This window comes from Callithrix jacchus, chromosome X (genome assembly GCF_049354715.1).
Source record: "Callithrix jacchus isolate 240 chromosome X, calJac240_pri, whole genome shotgun sequence".
NCBI lineage: Eukaryota > Metazoa > Chordata > Mammalia > Primates > Cebidae > Callithrix > Callithrix jacchus.
In genome coordinates this window covers 44,652,105-44,670,186 of record NC_133524.1, presented here as the reverse complement: position 1 = coordinate 44,670,186, position 18,082 = coordinate 44,652,105, and the positions used below count along the sequence as shown (strand labels likewise).

Here is an 18,082-nt window from a genome sequence, read left to right as displayed (position 1 = left end):
CATAATACTAAACAAACATAAAAACGCTCATTTTTCACCTTTGGAAAATGCCAAGGGACCAACTTATCATCTTGAAAAATGATAAGCAAAAGAAAAAAGCTAGTATTTATCTTACCTTTCCTATTTGCACTGAACTTCAAAACAACCAAATAGCTAATGAGGGAAAGTTTCTCTGGATAAAAGTATGCTAGTCAGTAAGTGAAGACAGAAATAATTCAGATGTCAGCATTTTGCAATCCCTAATGAATTAATGGATCTAACATAATGATTATCAAGCTGCTAACACACGCAGAAAAAGATGAGACAGATGTTATCTGCCTCTTGATGGAAGCACACACCATCACCTATGAAGTAGTTTTGCAAGAATGAAGGAAAGGAAAGGGGAGGAGAGGGGAGGGGAGGGGAGAAGGAAGGAAGGAACAAATTAAATTCTAATGTGATCAGGCCTCTGCATCTGATAGATACTTAGGGGACAGAGGAACATGGTAAATAACACTACTGGGATGAAATCAACAAAATCCAAATTGTAGGAAATTATACAGGACTATCCTTCCCTGCTCATGCTCTCTCCCACCTTTATCCTTCATGGGTTTTTCCCACAGTAAATCTCTTAGACAGCTAGTTCTATCTTGATGCTGGCTCTCACAGAACCCAGTATTTTACTCATACAGAATGGTATAGAATATACATAGCCAGAATCAAGGATGAGTTTGGGTCTACAAGATCTAAAATGCAGGGAGTCTAAGCCATAATATCCAGCACTGGTATCTGCTAATGTTTGTGTGCAATTTTGAGCCCTTCAAGTACACTACTCTAACATTGCTGAGGCCCATCAAAGATCTAGGTATGTAATGAATTTTTGGAATCAGCTCACAAAGAAAGCCATCCCCTGACAGTTAAATAAACTCAAACCAGCGTCTATCAATCTTGGTGCAATATGTTTTCTGGAACACAGCCAAAGGCTTCTTGTGCTGACTAATGTGAATATGGGATGCAGCAGACGAAAAATGTGTTTATGCATAAATCTTTTGCCTTATGTCTGATTATTTCTTTAGGATTAAGTTCCAGAGGGAGATTACTAAGTTGAAAGTGATGAATATTTTTAGGCTCAAAGTAAAGCTCTGTATTTAAAAACAGAGAAACTCAGATGCAAAAAGTTTTATTTCTTCCCAGTTTCCTTTAATCAACCTAACTACATACCAATTAGGTAGATAATATGCCAAAGGGTCTACTAGAATTGCTCTAGCAGCTCCTCTTCTTTTTTTAATTATACTTTAAGTTCTGGGGTACATGTGCAGAATGTGCAGGTTTTTCTTTTTTTCTTTTTTTAACTATACTTTTAAGTTCTGGGGTACATGTGCAGAACGTACAGGTTTTTTTACATAGGTATACACGTGCCATGGTGGGTTGCTGCATCTATCCTCCTACCATCATCCATTAGGTATTTCTCCTAACGCTAACCCTCCTCAATTCCCCCGCCCCCTGCTATCCCTTCCCTAGTCTCCCACGCCCTGACAGGCCTCGTTGTGTGATGTTCTCCTCCCTGTGTCCATGTGTACTCATTGTTCAACACCCAGTTATGAGTGAGAACCTGTGGAGAAACTGGCTCTCACCACATTGCCTAAGGGGATGGAGTAGTGGGGAACTTTGGATCCACCACCACTGTTGGTGGGGCCTATAGCAGTTGTACGCATATGGGGACCTCTCAGTGGCATCCTACAGATCCATTTCACATGCCTTTCCTTGGAGTAGATTTCTCCCATCCAAGTACTAACCAGGCTGGACCCTGCTTAGCTTCCGAGATCAGACGAGATTGGGTGTGTTCAGGGTGGTATGGCCACAGGCTCTTGGAGTAGATTTCTTTATCTTCATACTCCAAGTGCCTGATATGACCACAACAAAGTCTTCTGAAAAGCGCAGGATTTTACTTCTCATACTCTAACTTAGAGTCTTAATAAAATCGAATCTAGTATGTAACTCCAAACAAGTTTTGTGAATGGGTTTCAGTGCCAATAATAAATTAACATTTCTCAGGAAACTAAAAGGGGAGGGGCGAGCAGGGCTCTCTGAGTCAATACAATGATCCCACCAGGGACAAAGGTCATTTTGCAGTTTGGCATTTAAGAACATAACCAAATAAAATTTAAAAGCTGGTGAAAGCAGTTGTTTCTACATTGCGGAAAATGATTAGCCCTATCACAGCAAGGAGAGTTTAAACTCTTAGTTTAAGAAATAAGAAATATGTTTAAAATATTTAAAAAGGATTTCAGAGAAATGGTTTCTAAAAGGTCTTAGAATTTGAAGGGTGAAGATTTATGTAGGAAAATCTACTCTATTAAGCATATTTCTTCTAAGATGCTGAATAAATAGGTGCTAATGTTTCAGTTTGCATGTTTACTGGGAAGAAGACCCTGTTAAAAAAACTTCCATGATAACTTAAAGCTTAAAAAATACACAATATGAAAATAAAAGTATGATGCTGCTAGGAAAATATTTTTGAATGCTTAGTAAGTCAAAGTACAGGCAAACACTTGCAGCTCAGAAATCTTTTGTAATACAATAACTGTGGCTGCCTGCTACTTTGAATGGAAAAACCTAAAGATTTTTCCTACTTTAAGATGTAAATTTTAGATTATAATTAACTCTTTTTTGTACTTGTCTGTCACTCACTATGCATTCTACCCTCCCCTCATCACTACAAAATTCAATGATCAGTTATAGAAAAAAAATGATATCTTAATTGTCAACCCTACAGACTAGTTTAAGGGCTTCTGACCTAATCTTTCGAAATATTTATTGAGCAGTTTTTTTTTTTTTGTAAATGGGATAAAATTGTTAGAAAAGATTCTTAAGTCTAAAGGCAAGTCATCAAATAAAATGTGGCTACTATAAAAATAGGTTTTGTAATCAAATATTGCTTTCACATTTTATTATGAAAAGAAAAAAAAATCTCATCTTAAATCTTTTATTTCATCTTGTTCCAAAGTAATATAAATTACTAAGCAAAAAATAAAAAGCATTATGCATTACAGCTCTCCCTTTCATTTTCCATCATTTAATGACCACATGGAATCTAGTGATAAGAAGCCTGTTTCTCACCACTCCCTACCAGCATGATAAGGGAAGGGTTTGACACAGGTATGCCAGCAAATGATTAACAACCAGTCCAGTGGTGGGGAGGAGGGACCTGTTTCACAGCATTTAGATTTCCATGCTATATATGCACTCTCACCATGGGTTTCAAACAAGTGTAATTTCAGGCTACTAACATTATTGTCTATTAAATCAGCAAGTGTTTGATATTCATTGGGATATAGGAGATGTGAGGCCACCTTGGTAAAGGACCACTGGGCCAAACTCTCAAGTATCCTAATGTCAAAAGTTTGTGATTCTCTCACCCATGTTTTTGAGAGAAGAGGGTTAAGTGAACAGTAGCAAAATCTACCATCTCCTATACTCAGAGCTCTCCCTCTCCCAAACCATGGTAAACAGAGCTCATTAGGAAGAAAAAAGCTCAAAACTCCTGAGCATCATATGGTTTTCTCTGAGAGTAGAGAGGTCTCAGAAACTACATTCACAAAGAGTTTGTTAAGACCTTATTGTGTGAACAATGAGATATGATAGATTTCAAAATGCAAAAACCTGAAAACAGGAAGATAGCAGATCATAGCACAGCAGATCTTTAATTAGTTTACATTAAATATTCTAAAAAGGGATGATGAGTTTAAAACAATACAATTCTTCTCCTAATTTCTCTCTCCTAAATCATTTGCAACTTACAGAAACCAAAATAAAATAGGTTAATGGATATATCAGAGAGGTTAAAAAAAAAAGCTAGTCTGCTAAAAGCACACATTGTTTGAGAGAGTTCAAGGCAATGTGAGTCCTGGTTATTAGATCAAAAGAGCCTGGGTGAGATGTATGTAGCCAGCAGTGGTGTTACCATGGCAACTTCAAACCAAGCACCAGGTTCTTAAAGCAACTGCCCATAGAAACTGTGTTCCCACCAATTCTGCAATGCTTCCAACAACCCAAAATGGCTGCTGTCCCCAGAGAACTGGTAGAGGAGATGATTTTGCCCACCTAACATAGCTTGGGAGTTAATTTATGCAATGAAGCCTTTGAGGAAATGATCCCTTTGCTTCCTGGGGCATAAATCTCAGGCATACTGTCACTTTGGAACCTAGCTTCCACATTTAGCCCTGTCTTCTTCACCTCTCCAAGGACCATTTGCTCTACCTTATTTCTTCAAGCATATTCACATTTGTCTATCATAGAAAAGCAAGAAATTCCTCAGTTTGACTCATGCAACCCTTTCCAATTCCTATGTGATTTCTTTCTACAACACATGATCAGGTGTCTCCATTTCCTAACCAGAATAAACCTGGAAATGTAATGTACTCCTCATGAAAAATGCCCAGTGGCCTCACTGTCAATGCAGACAATTAATACAGTCATCTGTCACACTCTGTCCCTGCTACCCTAATTTATTTTTCTTCTTAGTACACATTACTACCTGGCACTACACACACACACACACACACACACACACACACACACACACTTTTTTGTATGTTATTTAATTAAGCCCCTATAAAAATAGGGTCTTTGCTCATTTTTGCTTATTGCTGTATCTCCAGAGCTTAGCACAGTACCTGGCATGCAGTGCACACTCAGGATATATTTGTTGAAATAATTTATTAATGAATGAATAGAGTTTATAAAACTTCAGAGATTGCAATTCAAAACCCCTCACAAATTCAATGGTATATATGCCTACTGAAGGCATTCACAGTTTAAAAACAAACAAAACAAAACAAAAATCCCATAATGAATTGGCCAAACAAAATATTCCTGGGGCAGGCTCTAGATTGATTCTCCCAGTATTATGTGAAAGAGCTCCTGCTATAGAGCTAGTGTATTTTGCAATCGCATTTTGTTATTTATTGTGTAATAATCTTAAGAAAGTTTCCTCAGCCTGTTACCACAGGTATAAAACAGAGATAATAATCATTCTGCCTTGGTGGCTAATGTGAAGATTAAACAAGGTAACATGGATAATTACTCAGCCAAGTGACTGATGCCTGGTAAATGTCCCATCAGTGTGAGCTGTCATCATCACCATTATCCTTAAGGTCACTGATGACCTCCTTTTTTCCGAAGGCTCATGGTTTTGTCTCAATCCTTAAATTCCCTTTATGCTATGGTTGGTATTGTTAATCACGGATTTCTCTAAATCAGCATTTCCCAAAAGGATGTACACAGAATTTGTCAACATTGTTCAATAAGACAAACACATTATCAAGTTCATTGTGTTCCAGATTACAATAAAGGTCATTAAGTGGTTATGAACTATTAAGGAAATATTAAGTGCTATGCAGATAAACAACACAGAGTAAGGAGAGAGTGCACCATGGAGGTGGGGAGTGCTCTTTTACACAGGGTCATCAGTGAATCCATCTGAGAGGTGACATTAAAGCAGAGATCTTAATGAAGTAAGGATGTGAGCCATGGAACTATCTGGGGAAGATAGGAAAAAGGCTAATGGGCTCAAAGAAGAACAATAGGGCTGGCACAGCCAAAGGGAAATTAGTGAGGAGAAGATGAGACTGGAAAAGTAAGAAGAGACTAAGGGACGGAGTGCCTTATAGACAACAGCAAGCCTCTGGGTTTTGGTCTAAGTATGATGGGGGCTACTGGAAGCTTATAAGTAGGGGAGTGATTCATCTTATTTTAACTTTTTAAAAGATCATCCTGGTTTCTGTGAAGAAAGCAGACTGTAGTGGGGCAAAAGAGGAAGGAAGTACAGAGACCAGAAAAGAGGCATCCCTAGGATGGAGCCTGGATGTTGCAGTGCCCAAATGCTTGTTGCAATGAATAGAAGAACCACATACTAAGAAAACAAAACCATGCTTATGTGGATGAGGGCAACAGGGAAGTTTCTAATGCCACCTAGATTACATTTATCTAAAACAACTAAAAAACATTGACAAGGATAGGGTGCCATGTCATTTTAACCTTTATGTCTAAGTAAGTTAATTCTCTATCATTCAGTGAAGTGGTCTCTGGCCAACAGAATTCTTACATAACTGCACATTTGGAATCTTGGACTGAACACTCCAAGGACTATAAAAAGTATAGTCAAACATCAACTGGCCAAGAGATCATGGTGGCTTGGACAAAGGCAAAAGACTACAATGGCTTGGGTGGGGATAACTGTGATTGCAATTGTGGGAAGCAGTGAGATACAGAACATATTTTGAGCCTACAGCCAATAGGATTTGCTGCTGGAATGGATGTGGTATATGATAAAAGAGAGGAACCAAGAATGGCTCCAAGCTTTTTAACCTGAGCAACTGGTTAAATGGTGGTACGATTTACTAAGTTGGAAACAGCCAGGGAAAGAAGAGTTATGGGGAAACATCAAGTGTCTTGTTTTAGATGCATTAAGCTTGAGATGCCTAAATGAGCTAAATGTGTGTTGCCAAAGAGCAGAAATATGTTACACATCTTTGCAACCCTAGGATGGAGCCTGCACATTGCAGTGCCCAAATACTTGTGTCAATGAACAGAAGAATCACATACTAAGAAAACAAAACCATGCTTATGTGGATGAGGGCAACAGGGAAATTTCTAATGCTACCTAGATTATATTTATCTGAAGCAACTAAGAAACTATGACAAGGATAGGGTGCCATGCCATTTTAACCTTTATGCCTTAGTAAGTCAGCAGATTCTAAATACTGCTAGCACATTTTCTGACCTTTGAACCATTTGTGCTTTTTGGCAGAAGACAACAGAGAATATCAGTGTATAAACAAACTTGCCCTTGATACATAAAACCATTCCTATCTATCTATCTAATCTATACCTATGCCCATCTGTATTTTGTACTTCCTTTCAGATATGTAATTCTCTGCTTTTGGAAAGACCAAATTTTCTAATCCCTTTGATAGGCTAAAAAAGATAGGGCTGTCTCAAGTAATAAACAGATGAAAGCTAACAATTAACTTCAATTTGCCCTGAATTCAACAGACTCGTTGTCTAGACAGTCCTAATTTATTTGATTATTGTTCAGCATTCATCTTCACTTTAGATAAAAGCATCTCATCCAAGTCAGGGAATGCAATTACCCCTTAATTCATTATTCATCCCATTCTTTTATTGAAACTTAAAATACACCAGGGACACTCCATATTCCTGTCCTTGGATTCTGCACACTAGGATGGGCTGTAGTTTAAAGCAATGGTTCCCTAAATGTTTTATGGAACACGAGTCCTCAAGAAAGATGCTCCGGGGAAAAGGATCAATGTTCATGAAAGTTGAGACACCATATACTGTTTCTCCTTCTGGGAAATTCCTGGTGCACATTGGCATATGGTCCTGAGAAGTCCTGCAGTAAAAAGATCCACTTAATTCAGCATTTATCCACCCTCTGCTTTTTAAAAAAATATACCTGAAAACACACTTTAGGAAAGTTTGTTTCATCTCTTATAAGATGGATTGTTCCAACAGGATAATAAACTCCTGAAGGAAAGGTCCTAAGTGAACAATGCCTAGAGCACAAGCTGAGCAAGTCGGAGCAAGGTTTTAGTGTAGCTATGGTGTATACTTTGATGCCTGTTTAGTCATTTCTCTTTATTCCTGAAAGTGACACCTTTCTTCAACTTTGATATTCATCATCACCTAGGAATGTGTACAGAGTACACTACATGATACATTAAGTTAATTCTCTATTATTCAGTGAAGTGGTCTCTGGCCAACAGAATTCTTACATAACTGCACATTTGGACTCTTGAACTGAACACTCCAAGGACAATGAAAAGTAAAGTCAAACATCAACTCGTATTGCCTCATCTGCAACTCATATGCCCAAAGCAGAAAAGCAGAGAGCGAAACCCACAAATACTACTCAAGGCATATAGTGATGCACAATTGACAAATATTTACTGAATGAATGAACAGATACATAAAAGCAAGAAAATGATCTTCAACTTAGGCCACAGCTCCCAGCTAACTCATTTAATCTAGAAACGGTCAGTTTAAAGGTCATCTTCATTACATTTCAGAATTTACCCAAAATCTATGACACTTCTGTCAAGTACTTCCTCCATGAAATCCTTTCCTTGTCACTTCCTCTAGGTAGAATTGATTCCTCCGTCCTCTGTGCTGACATTGAACCTGAGAACCAACTTCAAGTATGAAGAGTATTTTGGGCTCCTCACTATAATGCCTGTGACACAGAGGTTACATACAGTCTATGTCTTACACAAGTCACTGAATAGACAACAGGCTACCGATACTTTAAACAATCTTTGAAAACTACTAAAAGATATCATCTCCACTACCACAGCTTTCCATTTCCTTCACCAATGTTTTCTCTCAAATTCTTTCTTTTTCAAAACATGTCAAGTTCACTTCTCTAGTTGCTATGGACCTAACGTAGGAAATAGGTGCCTTTGTTTCCAGCCTGAATGTTTTCACTCTTTTCATCATGGTCTCTTTAGAAATTCATTACCAGTAACTGTCTAAAGATGTAATGAATCCTCTGAAATATTTTTCACCACTTTCATGAAGTCTCAGTATCAGCAAAAAATAATTATACTACTAGGACAGTGACACAGAAGAGGCTTCCAGAACACTGGCGTGGTGCAAGGGAGAAAAATACGCATAAAAACACCGATGCATTTTTTTGTGAAAAAGTTCAATAGCTTTCATCAGATTTTTGAAGAGAAATTCGGTCCAAAAGGTCAAGAATCACTGATCTAAACTATCCCAACAATCTCTACATATCCTAAATGCACTAGGAATGAACTTTCCAAAAAGGAAATAGATTTGTCATATGAAAGTCATTTTACCTAATAAGGTGTCCCATATTTTTAAATGTAAATGTTCAGAAAGCAATAACATTCCCTGTGATATCTTATAATGTATAAATTACTGCCAAGCCACCATCACTATATTATAAGTTTTAGAGTATCAACCTCCAAAGTAAAGCAATAATAAAGTTTACTGCAGATCTATGGATGAGCTGACAAAGCAAGTCCAGTGAGGTGAGGAATAGAAAGAGCACTGTCCTGGAAGTCAGTATTTTAGGCATCTATGGACAAGCTATACAGCTAAGAATTTTGTGGGATTTGGTAATTCACTTGACCCCTCTGAGCCTCTGTTTCAATCCCTTTGGGCTCTCGCATGTCACCATTCTATGACCCTTGGACATGGTTAATATATAATTACTTCAACTCTTAGAGCTATCATCTATTTTTTATGTTCTCAACACTCTTACCTAATCAGTTAATTCAATATTGTTAATGAGTGTGCTTTGTTTACTTTGGCCTAGCAAAAACTACATAAGCATTTTTAAAGTCTCAGAGAAGCCACGAGGAAAGTGTGAATGAGCACCCGTGGAGAGACCCAGGTCCTGATTTAAGTTTGTGAAGAATGTCTGTATGAGAGATAATGCAAACTCTTCCCAGAATCAAGCATGGAAGAAAAAAACTGTTGAGGAGGGTCCAAGAAAGAAAGCTAAAAAGACGATCTTTATGAAATTGACTAATTACTAAAAGTTCATACCAGAAGATATATCACATATAACAATCCAACTTCTTGGATGACAAAACCACAGTTCAAAGACTTTAAACTTCCCCAATACACAATGATAGATGGCAACATAACAAGAAATAGATTGTCTGAAGGAAAATAGAAATTGTTGGTAAAAATATAAAGTATTTCTCATGATAAAGGAGGATAAACAGCCCCAAAAATCAATTTGTCTTAAATGCTCACAACATTTAGAAAATGTTTTGTTTCAAATTTTGAAGTTCTAACTACTCAAAATTAAAATTAAAAAAAACTATCATTATGAAATCTATCCATATCATACATACAAGTATATTCCTTAACAAGTATTTATTAGGTGTCTATATTTTATTTATTTATTTATTTTTATTTACTTATTTTTTTTGAGACAGAGTCTCACTCTGTCACCAGGCACGAAGCTGGAGTGCAGTGGCACAATCTCGACTCACTGCAACCTCTGCCTCCCAGGTTCAAGCAATTCTCCTGCCTCAGCCTCCCGAGTAGCTGGGACTACAGGCACATGCCACCATGCCTAGCTAATTTTTGTATTTTTAGTAGAGACAGGGTTTCACCATGTTGGCCAGGATAGTCTCGATCTCTCGACCTTGTGATCCACCCGCCTCGGCCTCCCAAAGTACTGGGATTACAGGCTTCAGCTACTGCACCCGGCCTATTTATTTATTTTTAAGGAGTCTTGCTCTTGTCATCCAGGCTAGAGTGCAATGGTGTGATTTTGGCTCACTACAACCTCCACCTCCTGGATTCAAGTGATTCTCCTGCCTCAGCCTCCCGAGTAGCTGGGATTACAGGTGTCCACCACCATGCCTGGCTAATTTTTGTATTTTTAGTAGAGATGGGGTTTCACCATGTTGACCAGGCTGGTCTCCTGACTTAAGGTGATCCACCCACCTTGGCCTCCCAAAGTGCTGGGATTACAGGCATGAGCCACCGCACCTGGCTGGGTGTCTATATTTTCTAAATCACAGGGCCGGGCACTGTATATGTAATATAAAACTACAATACAACCTTACTCTTTCTGAGTACACCTGAATGCAAATACCACAAGATTTTTCATAGGCTAAAATATTTTTATGCCACAACTGCAAAAAGATTGTGACTGAGTATTCACAAATAATGGCTTTCTATGTTTCTTTTTCTCCGCTATTGGTATCTGTAATGTATGGAATTATGCTATACTTAGATTTATTGTTAAATACATTTTTCTCAATAGCTGAGGATTATGTAACAATTCAAATCAATTAGTATTGACTAAATGCTAAAATTTTCCATTAAATGACAGATAAATCCAAAACCTCCTTTAACCATGAAGATTAAAAAAAAATCAGAACACAAATAAATGTAATTCTTGTATTCTTTGTTCAGCATAAAAAAAATTTATGAAGTAAAAGCATACTAGTTTATTTTTTAGAAAAATAAAATATAAAACAGGGGCAGAGAAGCATCCTAAAAGCCACAAAATTAATGCTTAGACCACATTGAACCTCAGTGTATTTGAATAACTAAGGCACCAAAAATAAGCACCATTTCTTAAATGGAGGCTTTTCTTAATCACTGCAAACCCACACAGTACATGCTGCCAAGTTCTGGCTTTAAATGCCTAAAATATGTCCTAGCAGAATAATTTTTACGGGTGATATATTTCAGCAAAAAGGGAAATTGTGGTATGTTGTGGACTCAATCATCGGAATGCTGAACATCAGTCATTTTTCTTGCAAAATGGCTTTTCTGTCTCTCAGATGATAAGAAGGATTCAATTCTTGCTGGTTTGATACAGCACTGAATTCTGGTCAGCTAGTGTTCTTAATTCTTTTAGGAGAGCTCAGCTCATGGACAAAAATGGAGAAGAGTTCTATTGTTTAAACATTATTTGGACACGAAAAGGTCTTTTTACATGACACTTGGAATTTAATTGCAAAAAAATAAAATGAAGAAACACTTGATTCACCCAGGACAATCCAGTGTTATGACTAAGTCATTTTCACTGTGTACTCGCCAACCATTCACAGTTCACACAGGAACAAAAATCATGGGTAGACATGGCACACGGGGGTCATCTCAATAGCTGCCAGGATCACATCCCTAGAGGCATAGGAAACAACTATTTTCATTCCCACTCTCCATTGGGAAATTGAGCACTGCTCATGCCTGGCTTATACCCTCATGACTGTATCTGTGCTCCTTTAGTCTCTCCTGTATGGTATGTGTTTTTTCCATCCTCTTATCTCTACCTGTTAAAATTCTACTTATCTCTCAAGATCCCTGCACTTTGTTCATATTCAGAACATTAATATTTATCTCACTGCATTGATATTTATCTCATTATATTCATATCAATTATCTCACTGTATTCATGTTAATTATTCACCCACTTGATTACTTCTTCAAGAAGATAGGAGTACTTTATGTGCAGGGATGCTATTTACTCATCTTTATATACCTCTTTCTTTCCCCATGATCTAGTCCCTGCTTAGCATATGTATGGGTAAAGGCTCCTGACATGCTTAAACAAGACAGAGCTACCTCTACTCATAATGCGTTGAAAGCTACAGCCATCTGGCCCTAATCACTAGCAAGGTGCTGTCAAGAAGATTAAAATCTTAGATGATTGGACTAGATTGCCTTTTAAAACCCCTTTGACCCAAAGACTCAAATTCCAAACAGACTCATGAAAGAAGTATACATTGTGCCCTGCAGGTAGGCTTTTTTCTCATTTCCTTTTCTTCTCTCCCTAAAGAGAGCCATTTCAGAAATTCTCAGTTGAGGACAGATTTTAAATTCTTCTACCACTGTTTTTCTGTCATTTATTTTATCTGTGGTAGCTCATGAGTAAGAACTAGCACCTGAATTCAGTGGACTGAGCCATTATCCTTAAAATCAAACCATGAAATAAGAGATAGAAAATAAGGGTAAATTGTTTGTTAAGTACAGATACAAGCTCTACAAGAGGAGAGAAAAATCAATGGGAGCCAGAGTGATCAAGGAAAGGATCTTCAACCAAGTATTGCAGGATAGATAGAATATAAATGTAAGAGAGAAGCACTGCCATGTTAAGAAAGATAAAAATAGAAAAGGCATGAAGGAACAAAATAAACGTAGTGTAGCCTGAGGACATGAGGCAGTGAGACTAAAGCTCAAACCCATGTTGGAAAATAGTAGGAAATGCTACTTGTCCAACAAAGTGGGACAAATAATTGGAGGCATGATGGGGAGTGGGGTAGGGAGGTATCTGAGAGGCTGCTAATAGGAGAGCACAGAGCTGTAAGGTGATGAAATAAGTGTTTAAGAAAAATCAAGTCTGGGGAACACTGCATGCAAGATGAACATAAAGGGAGAGCCATTATTGTAAAGGGTGACCACTGGGAAGGGGGTCATAACCAGGTAGCTTCAGGGGTCAAGAGCCTTTGCAACAACATTGATGGAACTGGAGGCCATTATCTTAAGTGAAACAACTCAGAAATAGAAAGTCAAATACTATATGTTCTGACTTGTAAGTGAGAGGTAAATAATGTGCAAACACAGACATAGAGGTATGGAATAATAGACATTGGCGACTGGAAGGGTGTGTGGGCAGGAGGAAGGTGGACGATGAGAAATTACCTAATGGGTACAATGTATGTTATGCACCTTATGAATACGCTAAAAGCCCAGATTTCACCACTACACAGTCTATCCATGTAACAAAATTGCAGTTGTATCCCTTACATTTATACAAAAATAATAAAAAGAGTATGTGCTGGTGATGGGGGGAGAGAGGTCATCATAGAGAAAGGCGAAGAGAGATAGCCCCAAAGGGGAGTGAGAAGGATCTGCTAAAAGGGTGCAGAAGATGAAAAAGAATATTGTGTAAAAAAAGTATGGAAGGGATGGTGTGCTAAGAACAGAGTCAAGGAACTGAGGAAAAGCTGGATTGGCTACCACAGTAGCTTTGGTACATGTTAAATCTGTATTCAAGCATGAAATACCCAGGAGCAGATAAGCCATGGGACAGGAATTCAGAGAAAGAAGAGGATTCAAATTAGAGACTTGAGAGCTTTCTACAGATAAGAGACAGCTGAAGTCCTAGAATGAGAAAGAGAGGGAGAGAGTCCCTAAGAGCCCCAAAGTGATGAACAGTGGAACCTTTGAAAACCAGATGTTTGCAAGAATATGAGCACAATGAAAGGGACAGAAAAGCAGCAATCAGTGTGGGATAAAAATTCAAGATCTGACAGCAAGCATCACAGCAAACATGAAAGGAGTTTTAAAAAGGAATGGGTGATAGATGATGAATGATGGTTAAGGACCAGAGCATTTTAAAGACATCACTAGACCAACAAATCAGCAGGGTTATTTCCTCTCTCAACTACTAACATACTATATAGAATTATTTAATTGATAGGCAGGAAAAGAGTTTGTGGCTGTAACACATAGTCTATTTTGTGTTTTATAATGACAAATAAGGAGACACATCAAGATGCTGCCATTCTCTGTGCAGAGAGAGTAATTAAAAATAATGTTGCTAATACGGGTCAATTTTGAGTAATGTCACTTAGAATATGTACTCTTCTAGGGGGGTATATAATAGAAGTAACACTGCTGATGCTACGCATTAGTGATGTATTATGAATATGTGGGTAACCTATCAAAGTGTGCAAGTCCTAACAAAAGTTATAAAGAACATGTAAAGGCATATAAAACTGCCACAGGGACTATTTAAGTAATTCATGGGATATTGCCAGGCACAGACAAAGATGGTATGTTTCTGAATTCACAAGAATGCTTGGGAAGTGATATTTCTTACCTGCTCTTGAAACACTCAGTTTATGTCCAGGATCTGACATGAGCTACACTTGCAACTACTTTCATTTTAGCTGGGAACCATCTGGGAAGGTACTACAGATAAAAAGCAATGCTTCTGATCAGTCTGAGTATTAAAATCACTCAGATCTGACTGATGGAGATGACATTAGAGGAAGCCAAGTGCTTTTTCCAGTGTCACTGAAACTGGCCTCTGGAATAGGGGTGTGAACTACTGTGCAAGAAATGCCCTCTACTTCCCCCAAATGGAAATAAATGAATAATTAATAGTGACCATGGACAGATTCAGGTTTTGTGGGTCCTAAAACATATATAATTTGGGGACGCTCTCTAAGAAATAAGAAAGTAAAATTGCAAATACAGGACTGAGTGTGAAATTGGTTATTTATTTAGAATGAGAACCAGAAGAAACCTACAGTTATAAGACCATAAAACATAAAGGTTATCAGCTACATGGTAGATTCACCTCTGCTAATGACCAAGTATTAAGCATAAAGTATAGAAAGGGAGGAAGAGCAGGTAATAACGAAGAGGAAAAAAAACAACAACAACGTCCCTTAAGGAATTCTGGAGACTGAATAAGAAAAAGGACTAAGAATAAAACCCCAGAAAGAACTCTGAATTGCAGAATACAGATGGTATAGAGATGGGAGAGAACCCAGAACCCCTAGTCAATGTATATAACACATTGTCAACATATTTATTTTCCAGTGATTTACAACCATATTGCTTTTAGAAGACTTGCCTAGTGGGACCAGATTTTGGGAAACACCAGGCGACTTCACTGCAGGTACTCAACAAGTGTTTGCTGAATGAATGAATAAGTAAATGCATGAAGAGAAACAAGGGAAATACTCCTTTTTCTTACTCTCCACCGGGAGCTGCTTTCCTCTGATGCTCCAATACACATGCATGTTTTTTTTGGCACTGGCTGGAATTGTCAAAGCAACAGTTCATGCCAATCTCTTCTCTTGCTCTGTTCAGGATAAACAAACATGTGACTGTTTTTCCTGAACAGGCCAAGTCAAAAGCTATCTCTACCGAACATTAACTTGTAAGCATGTTCAGAGTCTCCTCAAAAGGATTATATATAAAATGGCTACTGTGGGGTCTCTCTACTTACTCCCTCCCACCATCTTTCTCTTTCTGAATCAGATCCCTGCAGGGATATCTCAGAAATTATTAACACCTAGTGCGGGGAGGATAGGTCAGTGTGGGATTCTAGCCAGGGCTGAAAGGCAACAAAATTCCTACCTTTCAAACATTTCACCAATGATGGTAAAATAAGTGACAATTAATATATCAATCATGATGAGGCTTCCAGGAAGATATTGAAAAGCCTCATTCACCACTCACTTGGTTAGCTACAAATCTAAGCCAGGACCAGGGGAACCCTGGCCCACCAACTGGCTCATCAGAAGACAAGATTTAGGTGATGGGAGCTCTTAGTGAAAGGAGGAAGGAGGATATAACAGGGCACTCAGCCCCTGCTTCATAAAGGTTTTCTCTTTGGACAATAAATGCCCTACGCCTTCCTGCAAGTTCATATGTATATATACACACACAGGAATAGTTTAAAAGCGTATCCCCTTTCCCCCCCTTTTTTTAACCTTTTCCTAAAGAAGTCTGCCTTCTTCCTCTTCACCTACTAAATTTTCTACTTAAAATAGAGAAGAGCAAGACTGGAATAACACTACTGCTACCTCAATACTACAGAATTCTGTATCCTGATGTTCTGTTTAGGGCAAAGGATATGAAATCAGTGAGGCAAAGCAGCCACCTCAGTAATTAGGACTGCAGGTCTTAAATGGGAGAATATCGTTCAGCCACTTCCAAGCTAGGTGATTCGACCTCAAGAGTTACCGAAACTCCCCAGACCTGTTTCTTGGTTTTGCAAAACAGGAATGAATTTAGTTCCCACCTCTCGGAACTGTTGAGGACTGAGAAAATCCACGTGAAATGTTAAATATAACTGCACAGCAAAAGCTAATTAAATATTAGTACATGGCAACTAGTACGGGGTAAATTTAATAGCAGTAGTAAAATTATTGTGTCTGCCTCCCCCAGTCACACCACCAGCAAAACGGGCACAACCCCCACTCCCACCTCGCAGGATACGGGACCAAGCCACGGCTACACTACACTCTCGCATGCACCAGAGACCCCCAAACGCCACAGCGCTACTGCAGCTTCCCCACCCCTGACTGGCCAGCTCCCCCCAAGCCATCGCTACAGTCCACACTGACCTGAAATGCCACCTCCGATCACGACCACGTCGAACATGTGGCCCGCTATACTCGCCTTCTCTTGGCTAGTCATGCTTCTGTTGATACTGTCCTGGGTCGTAGGCACAGGAGTGGGGACCGCAAAGGGCGGAAAGGACCCTTCTACCAACTCCCCCCGGGAGTCCGGGGGCGGAGCCGATCCTTCTTTTGATATCCGGGGGTAGCCGGGCACTGAGGGCGGGGCGAACGCTTTTGCTGATACTCCGAGAGCGCCCAGGGGCGGAGCTGATTTTTCAGCTGATGCCCGGCGGGAGCTGGGCACTCTGAGCGGGGCGGACCCTTGTACTGATGTTAGGCGAGAGTTATTAGGTTTAGAAGATCCTTGGGTCGGCAGTTGGAAAGGATTGTTGGAGCCAGGAGGATCTTGTATTGAGACCTGCGGAGTGCCGGGCACCGAGGGTGGTGGAGACGCCAGGCTTGATACTCGGGAGGTGTTAAGGGGTGCAGGAGGTGCTCGTGGCGTTACTTGGGAAATGCTATTGGGTAGAGGCGGTCCTGGTACCAAAACCCAGGGGAAGCTGGGCGCTGTGGATGTAGCAGATTCCTGTACTGACACTAGGGTGGTGTTACTGTGTGTAGAAGGTGTTTGAACTGACAGTAGTGAGAGGTCGCTGGGTCTGGGAGGTCCCTCTACAAATATCCAGGGGTAGCCGGGCACTGAGGTCAGGGCGTAACCCGAGGGCAGGGCCGGCCCTTCCACCGAATCCCGGGGGTTGCTGAACATAGATGAAAAGGCCGAGCCTTGTAGTGACTCTAACGACCAGTCTACGGACGGGGTAGGTCTTGTTACTGATACCCGGGGAATGCCGTCGTTGTGGTTGGAGGTTGTGGCGGCCCCATCGGAGGAGTTGTAGCGGAGGGTAGACTCCGGGATCCGCCTCTCCAAGATGTAAGCGCTGAAACCTGCCAAGCTACTCTTGGAGTCGGAGTCAGTACTAAGGTTACTTGTGGTGTTGATCTGAGAGGGTATGCTGGTGCTCCAGGAGGGGGCCTCGGCCGTTGAGGACATGCTCCTCTGGGAACTACCTGGAGGACTGGAGACGGTCCGCCAATCAGACGGGTTGTACGAGGTGTAGTCAAAGCTGGAGGCCGAGTTCGGGACCTGGGCAGTTGCGCCCTCCGCCTCGCGCCAGCTCCCGGTGCCGATGCCAGTGCCGGTGCCGGTCCCGGTGCCAGTGGCGGTGCCGGTGCCGGTCCCGGTCCCGGTGCCGCCGGGAGAGGAGGCTGAGTAGTTTGTGTTCATGATTCAAGTGCTGTAGCACTCTGGACGCTAGGGGTGGCGTTCCTCTCCCCGCAGCCCTTCTCCAGTCAGGCTGTTGCCGGTATGCACTCTTGGAGGCCAGTCCTGGGCGCCGGGCCCAGTCGGGGGCGGGGAGATGTAGCGCTAGCCTGGCCCGCCG

General features: G+C 40.2%; 1 protein-coding gene across 1 annotated transcript in view; it reads right to left on the bottom strand.

Annotated features, from left to right (window-relative positions):
- The window catches only part of MAOA (monoamine oxidase A), a 75,146-nt gene extending 58,327 nt beyond the window's left edge, over positions 1-16,819 (bottom strand). The window contains exon 1 of the mRNA XM_078363336.1: positions 16,644-16,819. Coding sequence (XP_078219462.1) covers positions 16,644-16,716 — 73 coding nt within the window. The 5' untranslated portion in view covers positions 16,717-16,819. The remainder of the gene's footprint in view (positions 1-16,643) is intronic.
- Positions 16,820-18,082: the final 1,263 nt, after the last annotated feature.